Source organism: Leptodactylus fuscus, chromosome 4, assembly GCF_031893055.1.
Source record: "Leptodactylus fuscus isolate aLepFus1 chromosome 4, aLepFus1.hap2, whole genome shotgun sequence".
Lineage (NCBI taxonomy): Eukaryota > Metazoa > Chordata > Amphibia > Anura > Leptodactylidae > Leptodactylus > Leptodactylus fuscus.
The window spans coordinates 160,168,742-160,193,541 of record NC_134268.1 but is presented as its reverse complement, the minus strand read 5'-3'; the positions used below and the strand labels follow the sequence as shown (position 1 = coordinate 160,193,541).

General features: G+C 40.4%; 1 protein-coding gene across 1 annotated transcript in view; it reads left to right on the top strand.

Annotated features, from left to right (window-relative positions):
• TOPBP1 (DNA topoisomerase II binding protein 1) overlaps window positions 1-24,800 on the top strand; it is a 37,286-nt gene that overhangs the window by 1,426 nt on the left and 11,060 nt on the right. The window contains exons 2-21 of the mRNA XM_075271276.1: window positions 1,431-1,565; window positions 2,202-2,345; window positions 3,468-3,649; window positions 3,750-3,943; window positions 7,394-7,573; window positions 7,743-7,912; window positions 8,954-9,117; window positions 10,478-10,722; window positions 11,060-11,376; window positions 14,730-14,902; window positions 15,879-16,090; window positions 18,329-18,627; window positions 19,147-19,320; window positions 19,525-19,637; window positions 22,255-22,381; window positions 22,876-23,019; window positions 23,175-23,274; window positions 23,487-23,679; window positions 23,843-24,072; window positions 24,238-24,398. Of these exons, the coding sequence (XP_075127377.1) occupies window positions 1,431-1,565; window positions 2,202-2,345; window positions 3,468-3,649; window positions 3,750-3,943; window positions 7,394-7,573; window positions 7,743-7,912; window positions 8,954-9,117; window positions 10,478-10,722; window positions 11,060-11,376; window positions 14,730-14,902; window positions 15,879-16,090; window positions 18,329-18,627; window positions 19,147-19,320; window positions 19,525-19,637; window positions 22,255-22,381; window positions 22,876-23,019; window positions 23,175-23,274; window positions 23,487-23,679; window positions 23,843-24,072; window positions 24,238-24,398 (3,657 nt within the window). The remainder of the gene's footprint in view (window positions 1-1,430; window positions 1,566-2,201; window positions 2,346-3,467; window positions 3,650-3,749; window positions 3,944-7,393; window positions 7,574-7,742; window positions 7,913-8,953; window positions 9,118-10,477; window positions 10,723-11,059; window positions 11,377-14,729; window positions 14,903-15,878; window positions 16,091-18,328; window positions 18,628-19,146; window positions 19,321-19,524; window positions 19,638-22,254; window positions 22,382-22,875; window positions 23,020-23,174; window positions 23,275-23,486; window positions 23,680-23,842; window positions 24,073-24,237; window positions 24,399-24,800) is intronic.

Sequence of the window (24,800 nt, the reverse complement as noted above, 5' to 3'; positions counted from 1 at the left end):
TTCTGTACAGTGATGTGCTCCATCTCCTGGGCTTTCCTCACCCCTCTCATTGGTGGGCAGAGATGGAAGCAAGAGAAGGGGGAGCGTCCAATAACTCTGCTGTAGCAGAGCACTAAAGAGACGCTCCCTCCTCATTTAGTACCTGCAGGTCCTTTGCTGGCTGCCGTACCAGCAAAATATGCCATGCGTGCTAAGAGTTGCTGACCCCTGGTCTAGTACGTATTCATTGTTGGCAAATACTAGCATAAGCCACCCTGTGCTTTCTGATTTGTATACTGAAATATTGGCTTCTCTAGGTGACTCTCTCTTTGTTTAAAGAGGTTTCCTGGAACATAAATATTGATGACCTGATGGCGGCCTAACTCCTGACAGCTTTAGCAGTTAGCTGTTGAATGGGTTGCAGCGCTGGGTTGAGCTCTGTGATCTCTTCATTGAATATCAGGCACAGAGCCATATAACGTGTTGTAGCTGCATGGTACTGCACCATTGTACTCTTATTCACTAATTGATAAAAATCAAAGAAATGGGTATACAGTCACTCAAAATAGTGAGGTCAAAAATAGACCAAAACTCGTAATAGGAATATACAAACTTTAATAGTATCACATTAAAAAGCTATACAAAATATATAATGCGAGTAACACACAGATAAATGTACAAAAAAGAGCACAGCAAAGAGTCCAATACTGCCCAGGATAGTTATTAAATGTAGTTAAACGTGAGTGGTAAACAGGATATATATATATACCACATAAACCAGCAAGGTAAGCTAAAGCATAAGGCCAGATTATACAAATGCTACCAAAAGGAGGCCAAATTTACCCGGGTAAGCTGTACTTCCATTTATTGATATGATAGACCTGCTGTGTAACCTCTGCTGCCGCTGATTAAGTCTCTTACAATATACTTAGTAGCCATTTTTTCTTGTCTATAAGTACTCAATGCTTACATGTTGTTATATTAGTTTACTTTTAGCTTAATTGTGTTTTTGCCTTATTGCACTTTGCACTATATATACTATAGGATAAATTTGGCCTCCTTTTGGTAGCATTTGTATAATCTGGCCTTATGCTTTAGCTTACCTTGCTGGTTCATGTGGTACATATATATTCTGTTTACCACTTACATTTAACTACATTTAATAACTATCCTGGGCAGTATTGGACTCTTTGCTGTGCTATTTTTTGTACATTTATCTCTGTGTTACTTGCATCATATATTTTGTATAACTTTTTAATGTGATACTATTAAAGTTTGTATATTCCTATTACGAGTTTTGGTCTCTTTTTGACCTCACTATTTTGAGTGTCTGTATACCTATTTCTTTGTTTTTTCTCTATTAGTTTGTGGTATAGACACGATTTTGGATGTAGGACCCTACTTTGGGAACATACTATGTGTCTCAAAACTATATTTCTTTATTGTTGTAGGAAATCAAAGCCTTTCAGTCTGATGAATATCTCCACTTGATTGATGAAAAAGAAGCGCTCAGTGTAAAACAAAAAGACAAGTCTCTTTACATATGTGACCCATTTAGTGGTCCTGCTTTTAACCATCTTAAAAAGGTTTGTCAACCTGCAACCTCTTGTCTGTTATGTATTTCCTTAGGACTATTGCTGATTATATGTTCTTAAAGAGGTTTTCTGCTCTGAACAAACTTGTTTAAAAAAAAAAAAAAAAGTCTCAGGCTAGGTTCACATCTGTGTTGGAGTCTCTGTAGGAGATTCCGCCGCAAAGAAGACTTTTCTCTCTATTTTTAGTATAAAATCGGTGGGAACCTGAAAGACCGCATAGTCTATGGAATCCGAGGGTAACCTCTTTTTAAGCGGGCTCTCTGTCTCTTGGATCCCCATGCGGACCCGAACAATGGAGAGCCGAATTCTAGTGTAAACCTAGTGTTAGCCTGCTTATAAAAATAAAAAAGTTATTCTCCCCTCAGGGACACCCCCCCCCCCCCATACTACCTGGTTCATGGGTACTCTGTACTTCCAATGTTAACGTCAACATTGGGATATCGCTACCATGGTGGATACCAGGCAGTGGAGAGGGTGTCATTGATGAGCTATGAAGTAAGTGTGGTTTTTTTTATATGGCCAGTGGAGACTTTTTATATATAATTTGTTTTCGGTGGAAACCCCTTTTAATAAGTATTTCTAGATTTCGAAACTGTACTGTGATTCTAGTTACAATTGTTGTTTCAGCTTGGTTGTAGAATAGTTGGACCCCAGGTTGTTATATTCTGCGTGAAACACCAAAGATGTGTTCCTCGAGCTGAATACCCTGTCTTCAACATGGCCATGGCTGATATCACGATTTCGTGCACAAGTCTTGATAAGGAAACCAGGGTAAGTGTCACATTCAGCCATTGTTTTAAACCTTTTTCAGTTAAAGGGTTTTTCCAGACTTAATCCTTAGGATAGGTCATCAGTTGAAGTCATTGGGGGTCCTGGACCCTTGTTGATCAGCTGTTTGAAGAGGCCACAGCGATCTGGTGAGCACTGCAGCCTCTTTACTATTTACCAAAAGCAGCACCATACATGTCTATAGCAGCTGTGCTTCAAACAGCTAAGGGCGGGTTCACACCTGCGCCCGGTCTCCGCTTTTAGGTTTCCGTCTTCTGCCCGAGAAACTGGACAGGATACGGAAACCAGCAGTCACTTTTCAAACCCATTCATTCGAATGCGTTTGCAAAGTGTCCTCCTGTGAGCGTTTTGTGGTCTCCGCGGTGAAACCGTTTTTTTTTTTTTTAACCGGACACAAAGTCGGCCATTCAGGATTTTGTGTATGGTTAAAAAAAAAAAAAAAAAAAAACTGTTTCACCGCAGAGACCACAAAATGCTCATGGGTGGACACTGTCTGCCGGATTTCCGTCTCCTGTTGGCAGAAGACAGAAACTTAAAAACGGAGACCGGGACGCAGATGTGAACCCACCCTAATCTGCACAGGTCTCTGTTGTGGGATTCCTGCTGATCTTCAATTGAGGACTTCTACTGAGAATAGGTCATAAGTTATTAAAAAGGACCTTTCACCTCCTCCATCAACTTCACCTCCTCTATCAACTTCACCTCATTGCATTCTCAATAAGTGCGGCTCGACATATTCTGGCATGATTTGAATTTTAGCTCTACCCCCGACCATTCCTAGTGCTGTAGGATTCATGTATGTTCTCTACTGTCAGGTCCTGGACTGGAGCAGAATGACTGGGACCGACTATCTGACAGTAGAGAGCATAGTTGCCCTAAAACTAACACAGATTGCTTGGTAGTGGTGGGGGATAGAGAAAAAATTCCATCTGCACCAGAATCGGTGGAACTGCATCTATTGAAAGATGAAAAGAGTTGGAGTCGGCAGAGGTAGTGAATGGAAAACTCCTTTTGTTGTGTTTTGCTTTATGTATTAGATTAGAGTAAAAGGAATTTTTTTTTTTTTTTTTTTGTTATCTTAATAATAATATACTCTGTTTGTAGGAAGAAGTTCATCAGCATGTGCAGTTGATGGGTGGTTTTGTCTACAGGGATCTTAATGTCTCAGTCACCCATCTAATTGCTGGTGAGGTTGGCAGCAAAAAATATCTTGTGGCGGCCAGCCTCAAGAAACCCATTCTACTGCCTTCATGGGTAAAAGTTCTGTGGGAGGAGTCACAACAAAGGTAAACATCAAGACATGGCTGGTACATTATCCATGATATGTTTTTTGTCTTTTTTTTGTTTTGTCTGTTTTAATTTATAACACTATTGTTTTTTTGAAAGGATTATAAGCCACACAGATGTTGACATTGAAAAATATTTATGTCCCATCTTTCTCGGCTGTACCATCTGCGTGACCGGATTAAGTAGTCTAGATAGAAAGGAAGTTCAGAGGCTTTCTTCTCTTCATGGGGGTCAATATACTGGTCAGCTGAAGATGAATGAGTCCACACATCTCATTGTGCAGGAGGCTAAAGGTACAAGCTTTTGCTACTAAACATGAATAGTTTTTTCTCAGGGCAATGTACATATATGCATGCTGTTTAAGTATTACACAATTTCCTCTAAGATACTCAATCGCAATGTCCGTCTGAAATTGGTGGATGGAAAAGTCCTGCATGCGAGTCCTTTTCGTCCAGTGTTTTCCAATTTATTATGTCAATGGATGGGTTTAGTTAATGGGATTCGTCAGGCTCCATATGCAACCACTATTTTAGTAGTTTGCCTACCCATCAACGCACCAGAACTACGGGTAGCCAACGTGAACTTAATATAACTTAAAACGACATTCTGAGCCCACTTGGCTACGTTATTGAATGAGGAGAGTTTTCACAACAGTGTACATTTGTGGCCTGTATTCTGCTGACAGATTTATGGGTGTAGTCACAAAACCCAAATCTTTCATAGTTTTTTATGATTATGGCCTTATATTAGGAAATTGGTGTTTATTTCCTGACATTCTTATTTTAGGGCCTCTTCACACTACAGATACGCTGACTGATTCTGAACGTTAAAACATGTTAAGAATCAGCGCGTATAAAGCAGATCCCATTCATTTCAATGGGAGCCGGCATACGAGCGCTCCCCATTGAAGTGAATGGGCTGCTTTTTTCTCTACGAGTGCTCCCATTGAAGTGAATGGGAAGTGCTCGCGTGTACAGCTCGGAATGAGCCGAGCAAGCCATACACGCGAGCGCTTCCCATTTATACTTTGGATTATTGTTTATATACTCATTGGTTATGTGATCAGCTTTTTCTGCTTTGAGTCATATATAGTTTCTCACTTTGGAGCCTCAATGAATGTTCTTTTTTTTTCCATGTAGATTGTAAGCCCCCATACAGGGCTCACAATCCACATTTTTCCCTATCTGTATGTCTTTGGAGTATGGGAGGAAATCCATGGGGAGAACATACAAACTCCTTTCAGATGTTGTCCTTGGCAGGATTCGAACCCAGGACTCCAGTGCGACAAGGCTGCAGTACTAACCACTGAGCCACCATGTTGCCCCACAATGAATATTACCGTATATACTTGAGTGTAAGCCGAATTTTTAAGCCGCAATAGTAATGTATAGAATCTCCCATAAAATAGTGAAAAAAAAAAAGCTTTAAAAAAAAATAGAATAAATAAAAGTTCTAAATCCCTCCTTTCCATATAAAAGTGGAAAATTACTGTGAAACACAAACACATTAGGTATCCCTGTGTCTGAAAGTGCCCGGTCTACTGAATATAGGATCTGCAGTGCTCCTGTTCCGTCGGGAAGGGGTTAATAGGAGCACTGCAGATACCCTATATTCAGCCAGACTGAATTCCAAGTGGGGGAAATAAAAAAACAAACAAACAAACAACCCAGTCCTCAAGCTCGGGGAAGGGGCAGACAGACAAGCAAAACACCCCCTCCCCTTTCCCAGCACCCAGCAACTACTGCACCCAAAAACCATTTTAATTTTTGAAATTTTACAGTAGCTGCTACATTTCCCCCCTAGGCTTATACTTGAGTCAATAAGTTTTCCCAGTTTTTTGTGGTAAAATTAGGGGGTCGGCTTATACTCGGGTCGGCTTATACTCGAGTATATATGGTACTTGTTTTTTTAAAAAAAACAAAAAAAAAAAAACAACTTTAATAGTAGACATTTACTTTACACCAGCTGTTATTTATCTTTCTTGGTAGAATAATTTTACGGAAAGCTACACATAGCATGCTATATGAAACTTAAAGGGATATTACATAAATTTGAAATTGTTAGTCTGTCCTTGGGATCAGTGGAGACTTCATTCTTTTGAGGGATCTTTTAAGAATGTTATCGTGATTTGACTGTATAACGCTTAAGGAACAGAAAGCTGTTCCTGGTAAATGGTGAAGGAGAAGTGTCCCATGGCCCTTCAGTCAGCTGATTGGTAGTGGTGTCGGGAGTCTGCCTCCTACGGTCCTGATTATTAAAGAGGTTGTCCAGGATAAGCTAAAAATTAACCTCTAAGCTAACCCTCTTGCCTAATTTCTAATTTACTTCAATTAACAAAAAAAAAAAATCTTTAATTGCCCACACCCCTGGAGCAGTCACATGCGATGGCTCCAGGGACACTTTCTGATAATCCGGTGACATTCCGTTTCACCCTTCCGAAACAGAACGTCACCATTACGCTTCCCTCTCCCCGATACCCATCAATACATACCAAGCCTTCCTGTGTCCGGGACGGCTCCTCCCCTGTTCCTGTCTTCTAGAAGTGGGCAGAATAGGTTAGCCAGGGAGGAGGGTGGGAGGGCTAGTAATGGGTGGGATCGCTAGGCTAAAGAGAGAAATGGGAGGGGCTAGTAATAGGACAGGATTGCTTGGTTAGTGAGACAGGAAGGGGGTGTGTAGAAGTGAGGGAGGAAATGGGGATGAGTGAGAGGGAACTAGTGCAGCAGCTGCAAAGGAAACTGCACAGCAGGAAACTAACACCAGGTAAACAAACACAGAGAATGCCAGCAGCTGCCAGAGACACCCAGAAATCACTCCAAACACTTAAATGGGCTCTATCATGCTGATAGAGCCCCACATATGCATGAATAGCCTTTAAAAAGGCTATTCAGGCACCAATAAAGTTATATTAATCTACCCCCCAGTTTTAAAATAATACCCTAAAAAAGAATGTGATCAACTTACCCATCGTGCACGGTGGGCGGGCATTCAGGGTCCGCCGTCTTCTTCATCCACGCCTCCTCTTTCTGCGATGTCCTTGGGTCCCGTCTTCCTCCGGCGATCGCGAACTGACATTGCTTAAAAAAATGACCTGGGTGCATGCACAGTAGCATGCTGCTTCTACTACGGCTACTGCGCATGCGCCCAGTCTGCAGGAGCCTGCGACTCCAGCCTGTGTACAAAGAAGAAAGGAGGAGTCGTGTCCCATAGAGGAAGCTAGGTAAGTATGATGCAATTTGGGATGGGGGGGTAGTAGTGGGTGGGATAGCTTAGCTAGGGAGACAAGGAGGGGGGGAAATTAGTAGTGGGCGGGGATAACTTAGCTACACAGACAGCGAAGGGGGTTTAACTGAGTGAGAGAAGAGGGGAGGAGCAGTGACAGGGAGGTAGTGTGGAAGACTAACAGGAAGCTACACGGTAGGAAAGATACACCATGTAAACAAATGCAGAGGATGCCAGGAGCTCCCATGGACACCCACAAACCACTCAAGCACTGATAAAGGTATATGGGTGTACTTATTAACTCATTACTAGCACTAACAGGCTTTTTTTTTTTTTTTTTTTTTTTAATAAAAATTTTTTTAAAAAAATTTGCCTGGAAAACCCCATTAATATGTAGTTTCAAACTAAACTTGGATAAAGCTCGGTAAATCTGTTATCAGTTTATACTACATGTGTAATTTGTGTCAAAGCTTCAATACAGTGTGTTAATATTTACATTTTTATTTATTTTTTTTTGTTAGGTCAAAAGTACGAGTGTGCTCGAAAATGGAACGTGCATTGTGTGTCAATCCAGTGGTTCTTTGACAGTATTGAGAAAGGCTTTTGCCAGGATGAGAGCATGTACAAGTTGGAGCCTGTGTTATCCTCTAAGACTATCCCAGAGACATCAACTCCAACAAGCATAAGCAACAAACTGGATAGTAAGTAAATTGGGTAGAATCTTCTTTACATAGTTGCACTTTTATGAAGTTTGGCACGTCTTAGTCTATGAGGACTTAGATGGCCTTTCTTGTACCATTTATTTATTTTTGTTTGTAATATAGCAAATTAGTATCCTCAGTAAGGTTTCCATACTTATGTATCCTTCAGATCGGGCATTGTCTGATGTCAGCCATATTTCTAACATCACCTCCAGCTGTGTGAATGAATCTGCTTTTAATTCTGTGATGAGTATAAGATTGGATCCTCCACCGGATACTCTTGAAAACTTGGATATTAGTTCTTTACAGGCTCCAGACGATCTGCTTGATGGCTGCAGGGTGAGTGTTTATCAATATCTTTTGTCAATTTATAGTTTGGCGGTATTTTTACTTTTCACCGCTTCCCGCCGAAGCGAGTTTTTGACTTCCTGACAGCTCGATTTTCGAAATCTGGCATGTCACTTCATGCAGTAATAAGTTTGAAACATGTTAACTCACCAAAGTAATTTTGATATTGTTTTTTGTGACACTTTGTACTTTGCCTTACAGGTAGACTTTGGTTGATATGTTTTGTGTTTAATTATGAAAAAAATAGGAAATTTGATGGAAATTTTAAAATGTACATTTTAAAAAGTTTGAAATTATATCGTAAATCTAACGTACCTGATCTCTGCTTTTTGTTGGCATCAAACTTTAATCAGCCCTTTACTTTTTACATTATAGGGTTTACAAGTCAAACAACAATATTCAAATTTTCAAAACCCATTTTTCAAAGGACTAATAAGATAATCCTTTAATAGTCCCACCATGGGGAAATTCAGTGTATTACAGCATCATACAGTCCTGACAGAAGTTCTGTCGCTTATCCATGTTGTGGAATCAAAAGCTTATAACCTGACTTTAAAGGGGCTCTATCAGCAAAATTTTGCTGTATGAGCCCCACATATGCGTGAATAGCCTTTAAAAAGGTTGTACAGGCACCGCTAATCTTATTTTAAACCCTCCGTCTCGGTTTAAAATAAAACTATAAAAACATATATGTAAATCATACCTTTGCATGCATGGGGCGGTCGTGCACGATACGACGTCTTCTTCTGATGAATATTAGCGGTTCCTGAATAGCCTTTTTAAAGGCTATTCACGCATATATGGAGCTCATACAGCAAAATTTTGCTGATAGAGCCCCTTTAAATTCATCTATTGGTTTAAGAAATGCCTCACATGAAAGCTGAAACCCTCCCAAATGTTTTTTTTTTTTTTGTTAAGAAAATAAGTTGGCTTCCCATCTCCCTTTCCCACCAGTTTTCATATACATTATTGCACGGCAGCTATTACGGTTAGTTTTTGTTTTGTCTGTAATTTCCGTGTGCTCATCTACAGATATACGTGTGTGGTTTTGGAGGAAGAAAGCTAGACAAGCTGAGGAGGCTTATTAACAGTGGAGGAGGAGTACGATTTAATCAGCTGACTGGTGATGTCACCCATGTTATCGTAGGAGAAAATGATGAGGAACTGAAGCAATTTTTAGACAAGAATGATCACAGGTCTGGAGAAAAATGTCTGACACTATTTATTGTAGTGTTCTTGGGTTCAGGGGTTCCATTATCATTTACAACAATAACAACCGTCAAAAGTGCTTAGAACCCTGATGTGCCCCCATTATAATTCAGTGGTTCCTTAGGATCTGCTTGAGGTGGGATCTGGCATTTATTTTGGCTAGGCCAGTTCTACAAGAGTCGGTGCATGAAACAAAGATTCAGAGAGGGGGTCAGATTTATTAAAATAGTCTAAAAGTAAATCGTCTTAGTTGCCCATACCAACCATTTACAGCTCAGCTTTCATTTGTTATTCTGCTTCTGGAAAATGAAAGCTGTGCTGTGATTGGGCAACTGAGGCCATTTACTTTTTAAGACCATTTTAATAAATGTGCTCTAAAGAATTCCTGTTTTGTGCATAGTGCACATCAGACCCTGCAGTAGTCAAATGGAGATTTATTAAACTCGTTGTAGCAACCAATTGCAACACAGTTTTAATTGTGCTTGGTTCACATCTGCGTTCGGTATTCTGTTTGGGGAATACACATGGGGACCCCCCCTCCCCGAACAGAATACCGAAGACTATAGACTATAATGGGGTCCGTGTGCTTGCTGCGTGCTGCCCGCATGAATCATGCAGACAGGAAAGTAGATTGTGAACTACTTTCCTGCCCACATGATCCCTGCAGAGATCTGGCGGCAAGCACATGGACCCCATTATAGTCTATGGGATCTGTGTGCTTTCTCTGGCACAGTGCTTGCATTTGCGTTCAGTATTCCGTTCAGAGGGAGGGTCCTCATGTGGACTTCCCCAGACGGAATACAAACGCAGATGTGAACAAGGCCTTACAAGTTCTGGTCTTGAAAATAAAAGCTGTGTTGTGAATGGTTGCTAGTAAAAAGTAGGGTTTTTTTAAAATATTTGGGCAGATTAACACTTTCCCTAGATTTGCTGGTCTGCACAGAGTTCCTCTCAAATAATAGCATTCAATGTTGCTGTTTGTTGCATACTACCAGAACACCCACTAGCACTTTTCACAATAGATGAATAAACCAAATCGTCCTTTACCTTCTCAGCTATCGTGGTACATTTGCTATACCACAGGACAATATTTTTGTAAGTAATATCAGTTTAAAGTAATACATTGCCTGAATTACTGTATTACCCAAGTCTTCCCCAAAATATCTCAATTTTGATGCAATTGAAACCAAGTGATTGTCCATTATTATTACAACTTGGCACCAAACATTTGATTTGTGCTGTGCTGTTACGTTCTGTAAAGGTTTTATAGCTTTGGTCAAATTTCTGGATTACCAAGTAGTAGTTCTCACACTGCTTATAGTTGTCTTCATCTGTTTTTTATTTTAGACCTTATGTTCTTACTGTAAAGTGGTTATTAGACAGTTTTTCAAAGGGGGACCTCCAACTTGAGGAACCTTACTTTCACTCTTCATATAAGCCTGCTGAGATCCAAGCACCAGTTCAGCCTGTTGCCAGTTCCTCTTTTCGTACCACAAGCAGTAAATTCCCACTAAAATCAGACGACCAGACTGTGAATTATCAAGCTGATGAAGACCTGCTGTCTCAGTACGCAGAAAATGACTCTACCCGAAGTAAGATATCTTAAGGCTAAGGCGCCACTTTGAAGAAAAGCTGCTTTTTTTTTTTTTTTTTTTTTTTTTTTTTTTGCAGTTTTTTGAGCCAACGCCTGGAGTAAATTTAGCCCAGGCTTCCTATATACTTCCAACTTCTGTTAAATCCACTCTTGGCTTGGGCTCAAAAAAAAAAACGCAGCAAAATCTGTAACAGCAAAATAAAAAATCAGCTTTTCCATAAAGTTGCCTTTTTCTTTTTTTTCCCTTACACCTTTTTCAACTAAAGCCAATCTTTACTTGCCAGTCATACTAACTATTCTGTGGGTTTTTGTTTTTTTTTTGTTATATATTCCAGTAGATCCAAAGGGCAATGAGTCTTCAACTCAGAATAATATATCCTTATTAAGTGTAGCATGCAACAATACTTACAACAGCCAGGTTGGTTTGGAAGAAACATCTACGTTCATTGAAGGTGGCTTATTCAGCCAGAAAAGATTTTTGGTGTTGGGCTTTGATGAGGAGAATGAAGGGTGCATAATAGACGAAATAAAGAAGAATGCTGGTAAAGTATTATCTGCGCAGAAGAGACTCGTTGCGGATTATGCTGTGGTGCCTTTACTGGGCTGCGAGGTTGAGGCTACAGTTGGAGAGGTTGTGACTGATACCTGGCTGGTAAGAAAGATTTTTTTTTTTATCTTTCACGTTTGTCAAATATGGATTGAACACATTTGGGATGATTAACTAATTCTGTCTAATATTTAGTCAGTAAAAGTTTAGTTGGTTCATGCCGATGATAAATTTGGTATATTTTTCTAGACACTTTTGTTTAGCGGTACCTTTTAATTCATCTTTCTTTGCACCAAATTGTTGGGACACTTAAGCCACTCCCTTTTTCTTGCTAATGCATAATAAAAGTGGTGCAAAGAATGTACAAAACTTTTTTTTTTTTTGTGTGTGCAGTTATCTTTGTAAATCTCTTCTATTCTGTTTCCTCTTTTAATGTGTCGTATGTTGTTTAAGTGTTAAGTGCCACTTTATATTGTGGCTACTTTATTGCTATTTATGTGCTATTACCCTAAATGATAAGCAAGATAGAAGTCACTGAAGAGCTTGACTGTACAGGTCAAAAAACAAGGTGACTTCCAATATTCTTAATGGAGTTATTTGCTTTTAGAAGGGGTTATCTGACAATAAACTGACCACACAATGTTCTCATGCTGGTTAAGTTTACCCCTACCCCACAGACTATCAGCTGTAATCTGTGCGGTACACCTAGCAGTCAGCGTTACTTTTCCTGACAGCACCACATTTGAAGCATGAACTAATCCCTGGATTATCTGTGTATTACAGTACAGGTATAAAGATGCTGAGTGTAACCACTTTTTCTCCACTCTGGTTACAAACTCCAGCTCAGAATCCCATAACTAGGTATATTGCAATGTTTCTTCATTGAACAACCCTTGTTATGATTTAGTATATATTAAAGGGATTATCCTGTTTACAAAAGCAAATATATCCACAGCAGTGCTAAATACACACTGTTGCCTTTTACATTTTTTTTTGTTTGCTTTATTTTACTTAAGCCTCCTTGTATCACTGTTATTTACATGCATTGAATCTGTTGACAAACTACATTTCCCATGATGCATCTCTCTTTTTTGTATACTCCTCCCTTCTCCACTCTCCCCTGCAATGAAATCACAGGTAATAAGTCACTCTTACATGTGAGGTGCATCTATGATGTTTTGTTTGCAAGCATACTCTCTCTCTCCTTACCCCTCCAGTGAGTAGCAAACAGAGTGAGAGCAGGTAGCTGATAAGGCCAGAGTCGTGTTTATGACTAATTGACCAATAATCCTGGGTAACTGTCGTCATACTAATTAATTAAGCTGAGTGGCAGGCAGTAAAGAAGTCACACCACTCTATATGTTGGTATTGGTTCTTTTCTCAGCTAAGGAATGTGTGCTGACGCACTTTTTATTAAAAACACAGGGGTTATATAGTAGCAGAGAAAGGAAGTGATTATAAAAATAACGTAAGATTTCATTCATTCCTGATTGGTATGGTACATCTCGATCAAACAGAAAAAGTTTAAGCAGTTCCATATATAGCCAGCTGCTCCCGCTCCTGCGTGGTAACCCTGGGGAGCTGTCTTCTGGCAGCAAGCCAAGCATTTGTTTTTATTTCACCCATCTTGGATACAGACGCCATCTTATCATTTAAAATTATCACAGTTTTAAGCATAAGCAACTATATCTAGCATTCAGCTTTTAAGGATAACAATGTTTTTCACACATTACATTTTAAAGGGGTATTCCCATGACGCTTGTTCACTAACCTGCAAGCTGTTGTGCTCTCTTCACTTCCTGCTTTTCTCAGCACATAGGTGGGCGGGGTTTCACTTGCACAGGATTGGTTGTAAATGAATTACCACAGTGTGAAGCTGATGTAGCAGAGCTGGATTTGAGTCAGTTTGCATTACATACAGAGGTAACGACTCCCTATCTCACCCCTTATCAGCCAAATTCAATTAAACCGACTGATAAGAGCTCAGAAATCCCGAAGCACTCTGAGAAGCTCCGCTACTTAAAAGACACAAACAGCTCAGAGCTGCTCCCAGCCCCTCCCTCCCCCCCTGAGAGCAGGCAGCTACATCACTTGACAAATTAGCAGATAGTCCCAAGGGCCATAGAAACGGAGTGTAAACAATGAAGTGAATAAATTAAGATAGCGGCCAAACAAAGCAGTTTTGATAAAGCAATGCATTTAGGAAAAGTCTTAAATCCACATAAACTAGCAGTATAGATAGGATCCTTGTGATAGGACAACCCCTTTAACCTTCACAGATGAATCATGGGAAATGTAGTTTGTCCACAGATTCACTGCATGTAAATAATAGTGATACAAGGAGAAGCAAATAAAATAAATCCAAGCAAAGAATGCACAAGGGCTTTGTGTGAATTTAGCACTGCTGTGGATGTATTTGCAGATAATTTTTAAAAGCTGGACAACCACTTTAAATACAACTAAAACACTAAAATAAAAAATTAAAGCAACTTTGCAAATAGTATTAATTTATAAATAATGCTAACGGTAAGTGGGGTCACTGTAACTTCAGGGTAAGACAACATGGGTTGTTTGTAGTCTGTAACCATGGATCCAGATATTACCTGTGAACACAATAGTATGAGCACTACTTGTAAAGGAGCAATAATAAACTGGTGGCAAAAGAGCGCAGAGTCTGTAGAATAAATGGTAAAGGACAAGTTCATTGTGCAGCAGTTGAAATCTGCAACATCAGGCCTTTGTTAAGATGCTGCTTTGAGTCACTCACTGAATAACATAAGGATCAGCTAGGTAACGGTGTATTGCAGTGGTTACCACTCTGCCCCCAAAAGTTAGTAAAAATACAACCTCTAATTTCAGCCACAATATGACTTTGCCGGCTACTTAAATTTAGAGGGGTTTTCCAGAATTGGAGTAATAATGAACTACCGTATCCTTACAATAACTCATTGGATTGCTGTGTGTCAAGCACCGCTGTGGATCAACTATTTTAAGCAGTCCCAGTGCCTAAGTGAGTGCCTCTTCCATGTCATGTTCTTCGGTCACATGACTTATTTGCAGATTATTCCATTCCTAGTGGAGGGGACTACACTGCAGTACCGTGCACAACTTCTATACAGTATAAGGCACTGTGCTTGGTGTTGGACCCCCAGCAATCTGTTATTGATAAGTCATCATTATTAGAGATCTGAAAAACTCCTATAAGATTATTAGCACAGGAGGTTGACATATTTCTTACATGAGCTGTGCTGGTATGATATACTGTATTTATATATATTTATTTATTTATTACGGGGGAGCACACATCCTCCTTTTTTTTCTTCTTTTTTCTTTTTGTGGATCCTTCATACTGTGTAATTTACGAAGTATATAAACCACTTTAACTGTGTATCCAGTATAAACTTTTTTTTTGTGTTTTTTTTTCTGACTTTTTTTTTTTTTTTACCTTCCTTTTTCAGAAAATGTGCATCGAACAGGAAGAGCTCCTGGATCCTCATTCCAATGCTCTCTTCACACCAGTGGTACATATGGAGGGCAGCACTCCACTTAAAGGCTGTGTCCTTTCTGTGAGCCAGTTTACAGGTGCCGAGAGGGATTCACTAGTTTATCTTGCACAGCTCCTTGGAGCAAAGTATGTTTGCTATTTTGTATACTCCTTCTACTTTCAGACATGTTTAATTTATGTAGTAATATGGTTTGTTGACTAAATGGCTGCAAATGATTATATTCACCATAAGCTTTATGTAGACTAGATATACGAATTCCTGATTCAGTGTCCGTTGAATGGTGTAGAATGGCGACTTCTATCCTAAGCTTCTACAACTGTGAATCTTAGCATACCGGGAGGGCATGCTTCATGTTCTGGCTGTAGAACAAGTTTTGAGGCCATTGGTATTATCTAGTATGGCATTGCACTTGTCAGTCGTAACATTAAAGGGGTATTCCCATCTCCTGGACCATATTTAAACTTGTAGCTTAAGCTGGCTGATGTGTTTTATATATTGCCATTACATTGCTTTGTCTATCTTGCTCAGTGTGTCAGATGTGCAGAAAATATCTCCTCAGTGTTTACAACTCAATGCCTAGGTTTCAGACCACAGTGACCCTTTAGCTATAGTGCTCATGCTGGTGATTGCCACTCCCTGTTCCCAGTTATCTCTATTCTTTTCTCTGTGAGGTCTTATAGAGCAGTCTGTCAGATCTTCAAATTTAATTTAGCTGCTGAGCCCTGATGAGGGCTAGAATAGTCCCCTAATCAGCTCCTTTGTTATTTCTGTATGTTAATCCAGAGATAACCATGTGACATTAAGGGTCTGTTCACATGGAGGAATTTGTTGCGGATTTCGTCCCCCCAGAATCTAGAGCAAATTCTTCCCAGAATCAGTCACCCATTGTTTTTAATGGGGAGACAGAGAACGTACCAGAGATCCTGCTCGATCTTGCCACGGTGTCTGTGGCTCGAGATTCCCTCCTTATTAGGCCCATTCATCTGGGCCTAATCAGGAGCGGAATACAATGGCAGAATACTGATGCACTGCTTCGGCATCCCGTCGTGGCTAGACTGCGGCAAAAATGTATTGTAATGTTTGGTATGTTGAATGTTGCAGGGTTCAAGAATTTTTTGTAAGAAAGGCAATCCCTAAAAAAGGCATGTTTGCCAGTACTCATCTCGTTCTCCACGAACCTGAGGGCTCTAAATATGAGGCAGCTAAGAAGTGGAATCTGCCTGCAGTCACTGTGGCATGGCTTCTTCAATGTGCCAGTACTGGCAAAAAAGCAGATGAAAGCCGTTTTCTTGTGGACAATGTCTGTGAAGATGGTAAGGTCTTTTATTTTGCTTTCTACACACTTAAAATGTTTTTAAAACCTCTTAACGCAAGCTCTTGTTCATGTATTTAATCTCTGGGATGTAGTTTCCACACAATGCCATTTTTGTATGGCATTGGTTATTGTGCAAGTATAACAGCTCCAAAATCCTCACATGGTCTTTCAACCCTGGCTCCTTTTTATGCTTTAACCCCTTCCCGACATGCGCCGTAATAGTACGGCGCATGTCGGGTCTGTAACTATGGCGACCGCCCGGGAGCCGGGCGGCCGCCATAGCCGCCGGGTGTCTACTGCTTTAAGCAGTAGACAACCAGCTCTAATGCCTCCGATCGGTCCCCGGACCGATCGGAGGCATTAACCCCTCCGGCGCTGCGGTCAAAGGCGCCGGAGGCGCCATTTTCCCGGCGACACATGGGCAGTAGACAACCAGCTTTAAGCAGTAGACAACCAGCTCTAATGCCTCCGATCGGTCCCCGGACCGATCGGAGGCATTAACCCCTCCGGCGCTGCGGTCAAAGGCGCCGGAGGCGCCATTTTCCCGGCGACACATGGGCGCCACCATTTTGGCCGGGATCGCCGGCTCCTGGAGCATGCTCCAGGGCTGACGTCCCGTTGCCATGACAGCCGGGAGCCTTGTACAGGCTCCCAGGCTTGTCTGCAAAGCCTCTCTTTTGCAGGCTGGTCTATGCAGCCTGCAAAAGAAAGGATGCTTTTTTGCAATGCATTAGCATTGTAATGCATTGCATTAGTGATCAGACCCCCTGGGGTTCAACACCCCTATGGGGTCTAATAAATGCAAAAAAAAAATAAAAAAAAAAAAGTTAAAAAAAATATAAAAAGAATTAAAAGTTCAAATCACCCCCCTTTCCCTAGAACACATATAAAAGTAGTTAAAAACTGTGAAACATATACATGTTAGGTATCCCCGCGTCCGAAATCGCCCGCTCTACAAATCTATAAAAATATTTTTCCTGTTCGGTAAACGCCGTAGCGGGAAAAATAGTCGAAAGTGCCAAACCGCCGTTTTTTTCACTGTTTTGATTCTGATAAAAATTTGAATAAAAAGTGATCAAAGCAATAACATTTCCCGAAAATGGTAGAACTAAAAAGTACACCTGACCCCGCAAAAAAAGACGCCCTATGCATCCCCGTACACTTACGTATAAAAAAGTTACGGCCGTCGGAATATGGCGACTTTTAGAAAAAAAAAATTAACACAGTTTTGGAATTTTTTTTTAGGGGTCAAAATGTAAATAAAACCATATAAATTTGGTATCCCTGGAACCGTACCGAAACACAGAATATAGGGGACATGTCATTTTGGCTGCACAGTGAACGCCGTAAAACCAAAGCCCGTAAGAAAGTCGCAGAAATGCATTTTTTCTTCAAATCCACCCCATTCTGAATTTTTTTTCCTGCTTCCCAGTACATTATACAGAATAAGTAATGGTGGCATCATGAAGAAAAATTTGTCCCGCAAAAATTAAGACCTCATATGGCTCTGGGAGCGGAGAAATAAAAAAGTTATGGGGTTTAGAAGGAGGGGAGTCAAAAACGAAAATCAAAAAATGCCATCGGCGGGAAGGGGTTAAAGGGATTCTACCATTAAAATCAATTTTTTTTTGCCAGTCACACATAGGAATAGCCTAAATAGAAATCCTGGTTTTCGTTGGTGTGCAAATGAGTTCTTTCACAGCACTTGAGTTGGGCCCCAGCGCTCAGACAGCACTAGGGGCGTCCCCAATGCTGCGAGAGAACTCTCCGACGCTGCCTCCATCTTTTTCAGGAACGGTCTCTTCACGCGTCTTCTTCTGGAGCTGGGAGTCAAACTTAGAGGCCTCTGGCAGAGCAGACTGAACATGCCCGCGGCCACAAGAAAAATGACCACTTACACAGTAAGTAAGCGGCCATTTTCTTGTGGCCTGTGGGCATGCGCAGTTGGCTCAACCCTAGGCCTAGAAGTTTGACCCCCAGCTCTGGAAGAAGACGCGTGAAGAGGCCGCTCCTGAAGATGATAGAGGCGGCGCTGGAGATTTCTCTTGCTGCTTTGCACTGGGGCCTGCCTGCAGTGTTGCGAGAGAACTCTTTTGCATACTGACAAAAACCATGAATGGAGCTGTGGCCAAGCATACACGGCACCATTAGTTTCACAGGGGGGTTAGGAGACAGACCCTGAATTTTCCATTGTGTCAACATGTATTTTATGCATATGCATTTTCTTTTTCTGTAGATAAAGAAGAAAGTTTTGTAAGTCAAACTTATAGATCAACAAAAACCGAAATGACACTAGATACACCCGACCGTCAAGTAAATTGTCCAGAAGCCTTGAAAAAGGCAGCAGTAACGCCATTAGATATGAATCGCTTTCAGAGCAAGGCGTTCCAGTCTGTATTGTCCCGGCACACCAGAAAAGTCCCAACCCCTGGTGGAGAAAGTAAACTGCCTGCAAGGGAACCGTCTTTGCATCTTGATACACCATCCAAATTTCTTTGTAAAGACAAACTCTTCAAGCCCTCATTCGATGTTAAGGTACCGTATATAAAGTCCTGTTTAGGAAGTATGTTAAAGGGATATCCACTGGACAGATTACTGCTAGAAAAACTGTTTCACGGCTGAGAGGCTGCATATGGACACTGTTGGTTTGCTTTAAAAACCCATTGAAGTGAATGGGTTTTTAAACTGACTGCCGGCAAGCCATCCCCAAGCAAGGCGCATAAATGACTGCAACTCCATTTAGCTAGTCCTGGCTTTGCAACTGGGGGGAACCAGGGGCAATAGACTTTTGTTACGGCAGTAGGTGGTAGTTCCAGAAGTCAGGCTGCAACTGATCAGTTATGACCTGAATGTGCCTTTTAACTAGTAAACACCACCACTACCCTTTCTCATGAGTCTTTAGTGGTTATTTTAATCTGTTCATTATTAACCTGTGCCATTTTTCTTTGGTCTGGGTATGATGCTAATGGACATGATATGGAATAATAGCATCTAAAGAGCCTAGTTATTAAGGCTTCAGAAATTTCCTCTTAACATTACAAAATGATCCCGCAGGATGCCCTTGCTGCACTGGAAACCCCAGGTGGAGCCAACCAGAAGAACAGGGCCCAGAATACTCCTTTGTCAGAAGTAATTGGCAGAAATTTGCAGCTGGCTCTTGCAAACAGTAATCGACAAACTGCTGCCATCACTGCGAGCCCTCAGCTGAAGCCTGCGGAGCAGAAACTGGTAAGTACTCTATTCTGTATATATTGTTTTATGTGCCATGCTGACAACTTTGACCTACAGTGAGACTAGCCAAAAACATACAAACCCACATATGTAGCATTCTGCTTTGGCTTTTATAAAATTATGACTGAAAATGTGATAGATTATAGAAATATGTAGCGATATTAATAAAAGGAAAATCTTCATTTTGTATTTTGTGTTCAGGTGGATCAGGAACCCAAAATCCTTAAAGATGTAATTATATGTGTGAGCAAGAAGCTCAGCAAGAAACAAGGGGAACTCAACGGTATAGCAGCATCACTTGGAGCAGAATACAGGTATTATATACCATCAACTGAACAGACAATTTAGAAAAATGCTGCTTTCAGAAATAGAAGAGTTTAATACATTTTTTGTGAATTAACAAAGTTAAATAAATGAACAAAAGAGAAGACTAAATGAAATGAATATTTGGTGTGGCCTCGCTTTGTCAGAGTCAAACCTCTTTGAGGAAAAGTAACACCCAATTGTCAGTTTCTAAAGATGCCTCAGAATTCTTATTTTATTTGGAATGCAAATATTCCTGAATATGAAATTTGTTAAATGTCACAAATCAATTTTATTGAACAAAAATCCTTTTTTTTGTTGCCCTCCCCCTTTTCCCTCCAATGTCTGTTTTTTTTTTAATTACATTATTCAATTCCATACACAGCTTAGTCCATCCAAGTCTATAGAGAGGGAAGGAGAATGGTGAGCAGTGAACAGAGATCACTTCTCACCACTGCAGAGGAAAATGTGAGGGTCATATCTCTCCATAGAACTGGATAGTTTTGTACTCCATAGCTCTGTGAGGAAATAAGACCCTCACTTTCAAGCTACAGTCACAGCGGTTATCTCTCTATCACCCAGCCCCCATCCCCCCTTTCCCATAGATTTGAGTGGGCTGTTCAGTACAGATTTGTACAGTGACTTCTGAAATGGTGATCATGGGAGAGAAATAGGAGAAAGAAGCATTTTTCTTCAACCCCTTAAATTAACTTAGTTTAATTAATTTTATTATCTTTTTTTTTGTGGATTTTTTTTTTCTGCAGGTTGATACGATTACAGCAATGCCTCATTTATATTTTTTATGCAATACTAATTTTGCAAAACAAAAAACTATTTGAAGACATAAAGCAATGATTTTCCGTGGATCATGTTTCAGCATTCATCTGAGTTTTCTTCCCTTTTCCCCTAACTTTTTTGGTTTGTCCCCCCTAGGGGGTTTATGGGCGTTTTTGTCCCTCCTTTTACTTCTATGTCAGCTGTTGTTTTCCTCTCTCCCTATTGTTTCCTGTCCTTGTGGTGTGTAGTCTTCCCTCAGTTCTGCGTTGTGTTAGTCCCGTTCTTGGGGCTGTGCTGTGTCTGCAGTTGTTCCTTTTGTGCTGTTCAGTGTTGTTTGCTCCCGGCACATGTTTAGCCCTGTTTGGCCCACTTCGGGCGCTGTTTTCTTGTTTTCAGGATATTGGATTCTACCCTGGGTTGTTCCCTTTTTACATTGTTGTAATATTTTGTGACTTTTCCTGTTTTGTTTTTTAAAATTTCAATAAAATTCAGTTTACACCTAAAGCAATGATTTTTGCATTGTCATCTTCTGACAGACGTAACATTTTTATTTTTCAATTTAGAGAGTTGTTTTAGGGCTTATTTTTTGCGGGACAAACTGTGGTTTTTATTGGTGCTGTTTTAGGGCGCATATGACTTTTTGATCACTCTTTATAGCATATTTTGTAAGGCAAAAAGCTGGTGTTTTTGTTTTGGTAGGTTAAGTATTAAATATTGCTTCAGCTTTATTGTACAAGTTTTACAGATGCAGCGCTAACAAATATGCATTGGTTTTTGTTTTTTTTTTAAAAAAAATTTATATAATTCATTTGATGTAGGGAAAGGGCATTTTGTGGCTTTACTGATTTGATTTTTTTTTCACACACTTTATAATTTATTTATTTTTTTGATCACTGGTTCAGTACAATAGACTGCAATACACATGAATTGCAGTCTATAGAGGAAGTCAGCCTATGCAGACACATAGGCTGACTTCCCAAGGTCTGGCAGGATCAACCAGGTAAAGTGGGCTCCAGGCAGCCTTGGGTCACTGGCCAGAATCCAGGCTGCAGAGAATAGATATCGGCATCCCTCGATCTCACTGTGGGTGGTGCCATAGGGGCCATTATTATTGTGCAACCCCTTGGATGCAGCGGCCATGTTTGACTGTGGCATTCAAAGGGTTAAAATATCCGATCGGAGCAAACGCTCTCTGCCCCCATGCTGGGCTGTGTGCGTCACTTCAGGTGACGTTGCTCTGATGGTATATTGAACTGACGTGACGTGGCGTGGCTCCTCCGCGAGCTTCTTGTCCCTGTGCCACTGTTGGCCTGCTTCTTCAGCTGAGGTAGATGAAGTAAGTGATTCATATTAATGAAATATTGCTTTTCTATAGTCCGCCTCAGGCAGCAAAGAGGCTAGGTTCAGTCCTAGCAGAAGGGGGTTAATAAGTGCTATTACAAAGTTTATTATTAACACCTGTATTATTGATTTGATAAATTTTTATCTTAAGGCCGGGGCCCCATGCAGCGTCTTACAGTACAGACAAAGTGGATTGGATTCAAGCAAATTCCATGTCCACTGTATGGTAAAAAAACACCATGTGGACATGCCACAATTTCCAAAACCGATGCATTTTTGGAAATCGTGGTATGTCAATTATAACTACGGAAATGTTGGCGGTTTCCCCATATAATTGTAACAAAGTGGAAGAAAACGCCGCAAACTTTCTGTTTTAAAGCTCTGCGGGAAGAACCGCGATGCGTTCCCGCCACGGTTTTCCCCGCAGCACTTTATTGCTGCGGGACGTCCCATGGGGCCTTAGCCCAAAAGTTCCGGTATGTGTTAACAAATATAACTCTTTTATTTTAGGTGGTGCTTTGATGAAAGTGTAACTCACTTTGTTTATCAAGGAAAGCAGAATGACACCAACCGAGAATTCAGATCTGCGAAGGAAAGGACTGGCATCCACATAGTTTCTGAACATTGGCTTTTGTCTGTATGTATCAACATTCTGTTTTCTCTTTAAATATCTGTAGCAATTACACTTGGTAAATTTTACTTACTCCACTCTCCAGTAGATAAATAGTAAGTGTAATACAATAGTCTACAAACTTTAAAGACGTCCCATCACCTTTCTTCACATGTCTGTTTTAGTAAACAATTGCATTCTCCATGAAATAACAATAATTCAGAATTGTGCAGTTCCTGCTACTTCTCCTACAAATTTGTGTGTGATTTGACAACTGGGTGTTGCCGTTTCCTTATCCCTAAACAGTCTGACACTGGAAGCAGTCACTAGACAATGTGAATGTGCATAGACCCACTCCAACTGGTAACACCCAGTTATTAATCTAGTCATGAATTTGTGGTAGGAATGTCTTTTGGTTCTTGTAAAAGGGTACTCACCCTTTTGTTAATTGAGTAGATTCTTCTTCTTATATTTTTTTGTGTTTGCCATATTAATCCACCTCATTTTGCTTTTGACTGAAGTGTGCAGAAGAACAAAGAAGAGTCCCGGAGTCTCTCTACCCTCATACATACAATCCAAAAATGAGTCTTGACATCAGTGCTGTACAAGATGTAGCGCCCAGTAGTAGTAAGCTTTCTACAACGACTGTCTCCAAACAAGACAAGGTATGTTGGAAGTCATGTGCAGCAAAATAACCTGTGTTCAGTATATACCTTTCAGCCCACTGAAATTATTATCTCCATTACTTTTTTTTTTTTGTTCTGTGACTACAAATGGTTTTTTTCTCCTATTAAAATGTTTTTTTATTTTTTTTCTCCAGAAAGATGGACAAATGGATGAAGATGATCAATTAACTGAAATTTCACCAAAAAAACCAAACACTGTAAATGATAGACATGAGGAAGGTGAATTAAAAGGAGGTAAATATATACATTGCTTACATTGTAGTTTTGTCCAGGAGGAGTTTTAAACTATAAAAATAGGCATCAAAATGGGTTTCTATAATTCTACAATTTGGAGGACAATGTTCTAGAAGGCTGGTCAGTTATTTTATGTTTAGTGGTACAGAGTGCAGCTTTTCGGTAGCTTTAAGTTGTCTTATGTGATTATTCGTGAATGCTCCTGTTTCCAGCTCTTACACAGACCTTAGAGATGAGGGAAAATTTCCAGCGACAGTTGCAAGAGCTAATGTCAGCAACATCAATGGTGAAGGCACAAGGACGTAGATTGTCATTAAACAGGGCAGGATATGATAACTCTCCTTGCACTCCAGAAGGTGCTCGTTCGACTAGAAATGGCCGCAGTCGGGTACTGGAAGCAAGAAGGTACTTCAAGAGATTTCTTTCTTTCTTAGTATTTACTTACTATAATGATCTAAAGTATCCATACTGAACAATATATAATGTGACAAGTCATATTTACTTATCTGCTTGTATTATGTTTGCGGTATGATTATGTTGTAATATGATTGTTGTGCTGTACTTTTAGAAATTCTAACCAGCCAACAGCAGATCTAAATACAGAGCCATCACAATATGAGCAGATTATTTGGGATGATCCCACGGCAAGAGAGGAGAGAGCTAAACTAGCCAGCAACTTGCAATGGCCCAATAGTCCTTCCCAGTATATGGAACCTCCTCAACCTAATCTGAAGACCGAAAATGATGATCAAACTCAGTTTAAGGACTCCTTAACGGACACAGACTTAGCCAATATAGGTAAGAATGTCTAATGTGTGCGCCTACATGAGCTGTAGAAGATAGCGGGCACTAGATAGCTTTCTTTTCTTTAAAACAGATACTCCAGGAGGCTGGCATTAATTTTTCAACTGTATTTCAAATACAAATTAAAAATAATTGTTTTATGTAAATCTTGTGTTTCAGAGACCTGTAAAATGGATAACAATGCAGCTGAGGAAACCCTAAGAAAAGGGAAAGATCTCCAGTCTCCATCTAAAGATGATCAGCTAATCCCTACTCCACAGGCTCCCAGTATCGCTTTCCCACTAGCCAAGCCAATGGTGGCTCCACAGCCCAAGGAAATGGTTAGTTGGTTAGTTTGGATCCATTATACCAAACTGCTGCAATTGGTCTTTGTGCAGATTTTCTTACATCATTGGCTCCATATACTGTAGCAGCAACTGTGGAGTCTGTGATGCTAGGGGCCCCCACTGTACCCTTCTGGGAGGGAGAGGGGGCATTACTTTATAGGCTGTGTTGGAGGGGGGCATTACTATATAAAAGTATTTAAGTACCCTCTAGTGAGAAAACATCCCAAATAGTATTCACTTATAAATGTTGATAAAATAAAGCTTCGCTTGGAGTTTTCGTTAACAATTGTTAATGTAGTATAAGGCCCCCTTCGCCCCTTTCAGTAGAATGTCAACATCAGTGCCTTCATACTCAGTATAATGAGCCCGTCGGTACCCCACATGTAATATAATGGC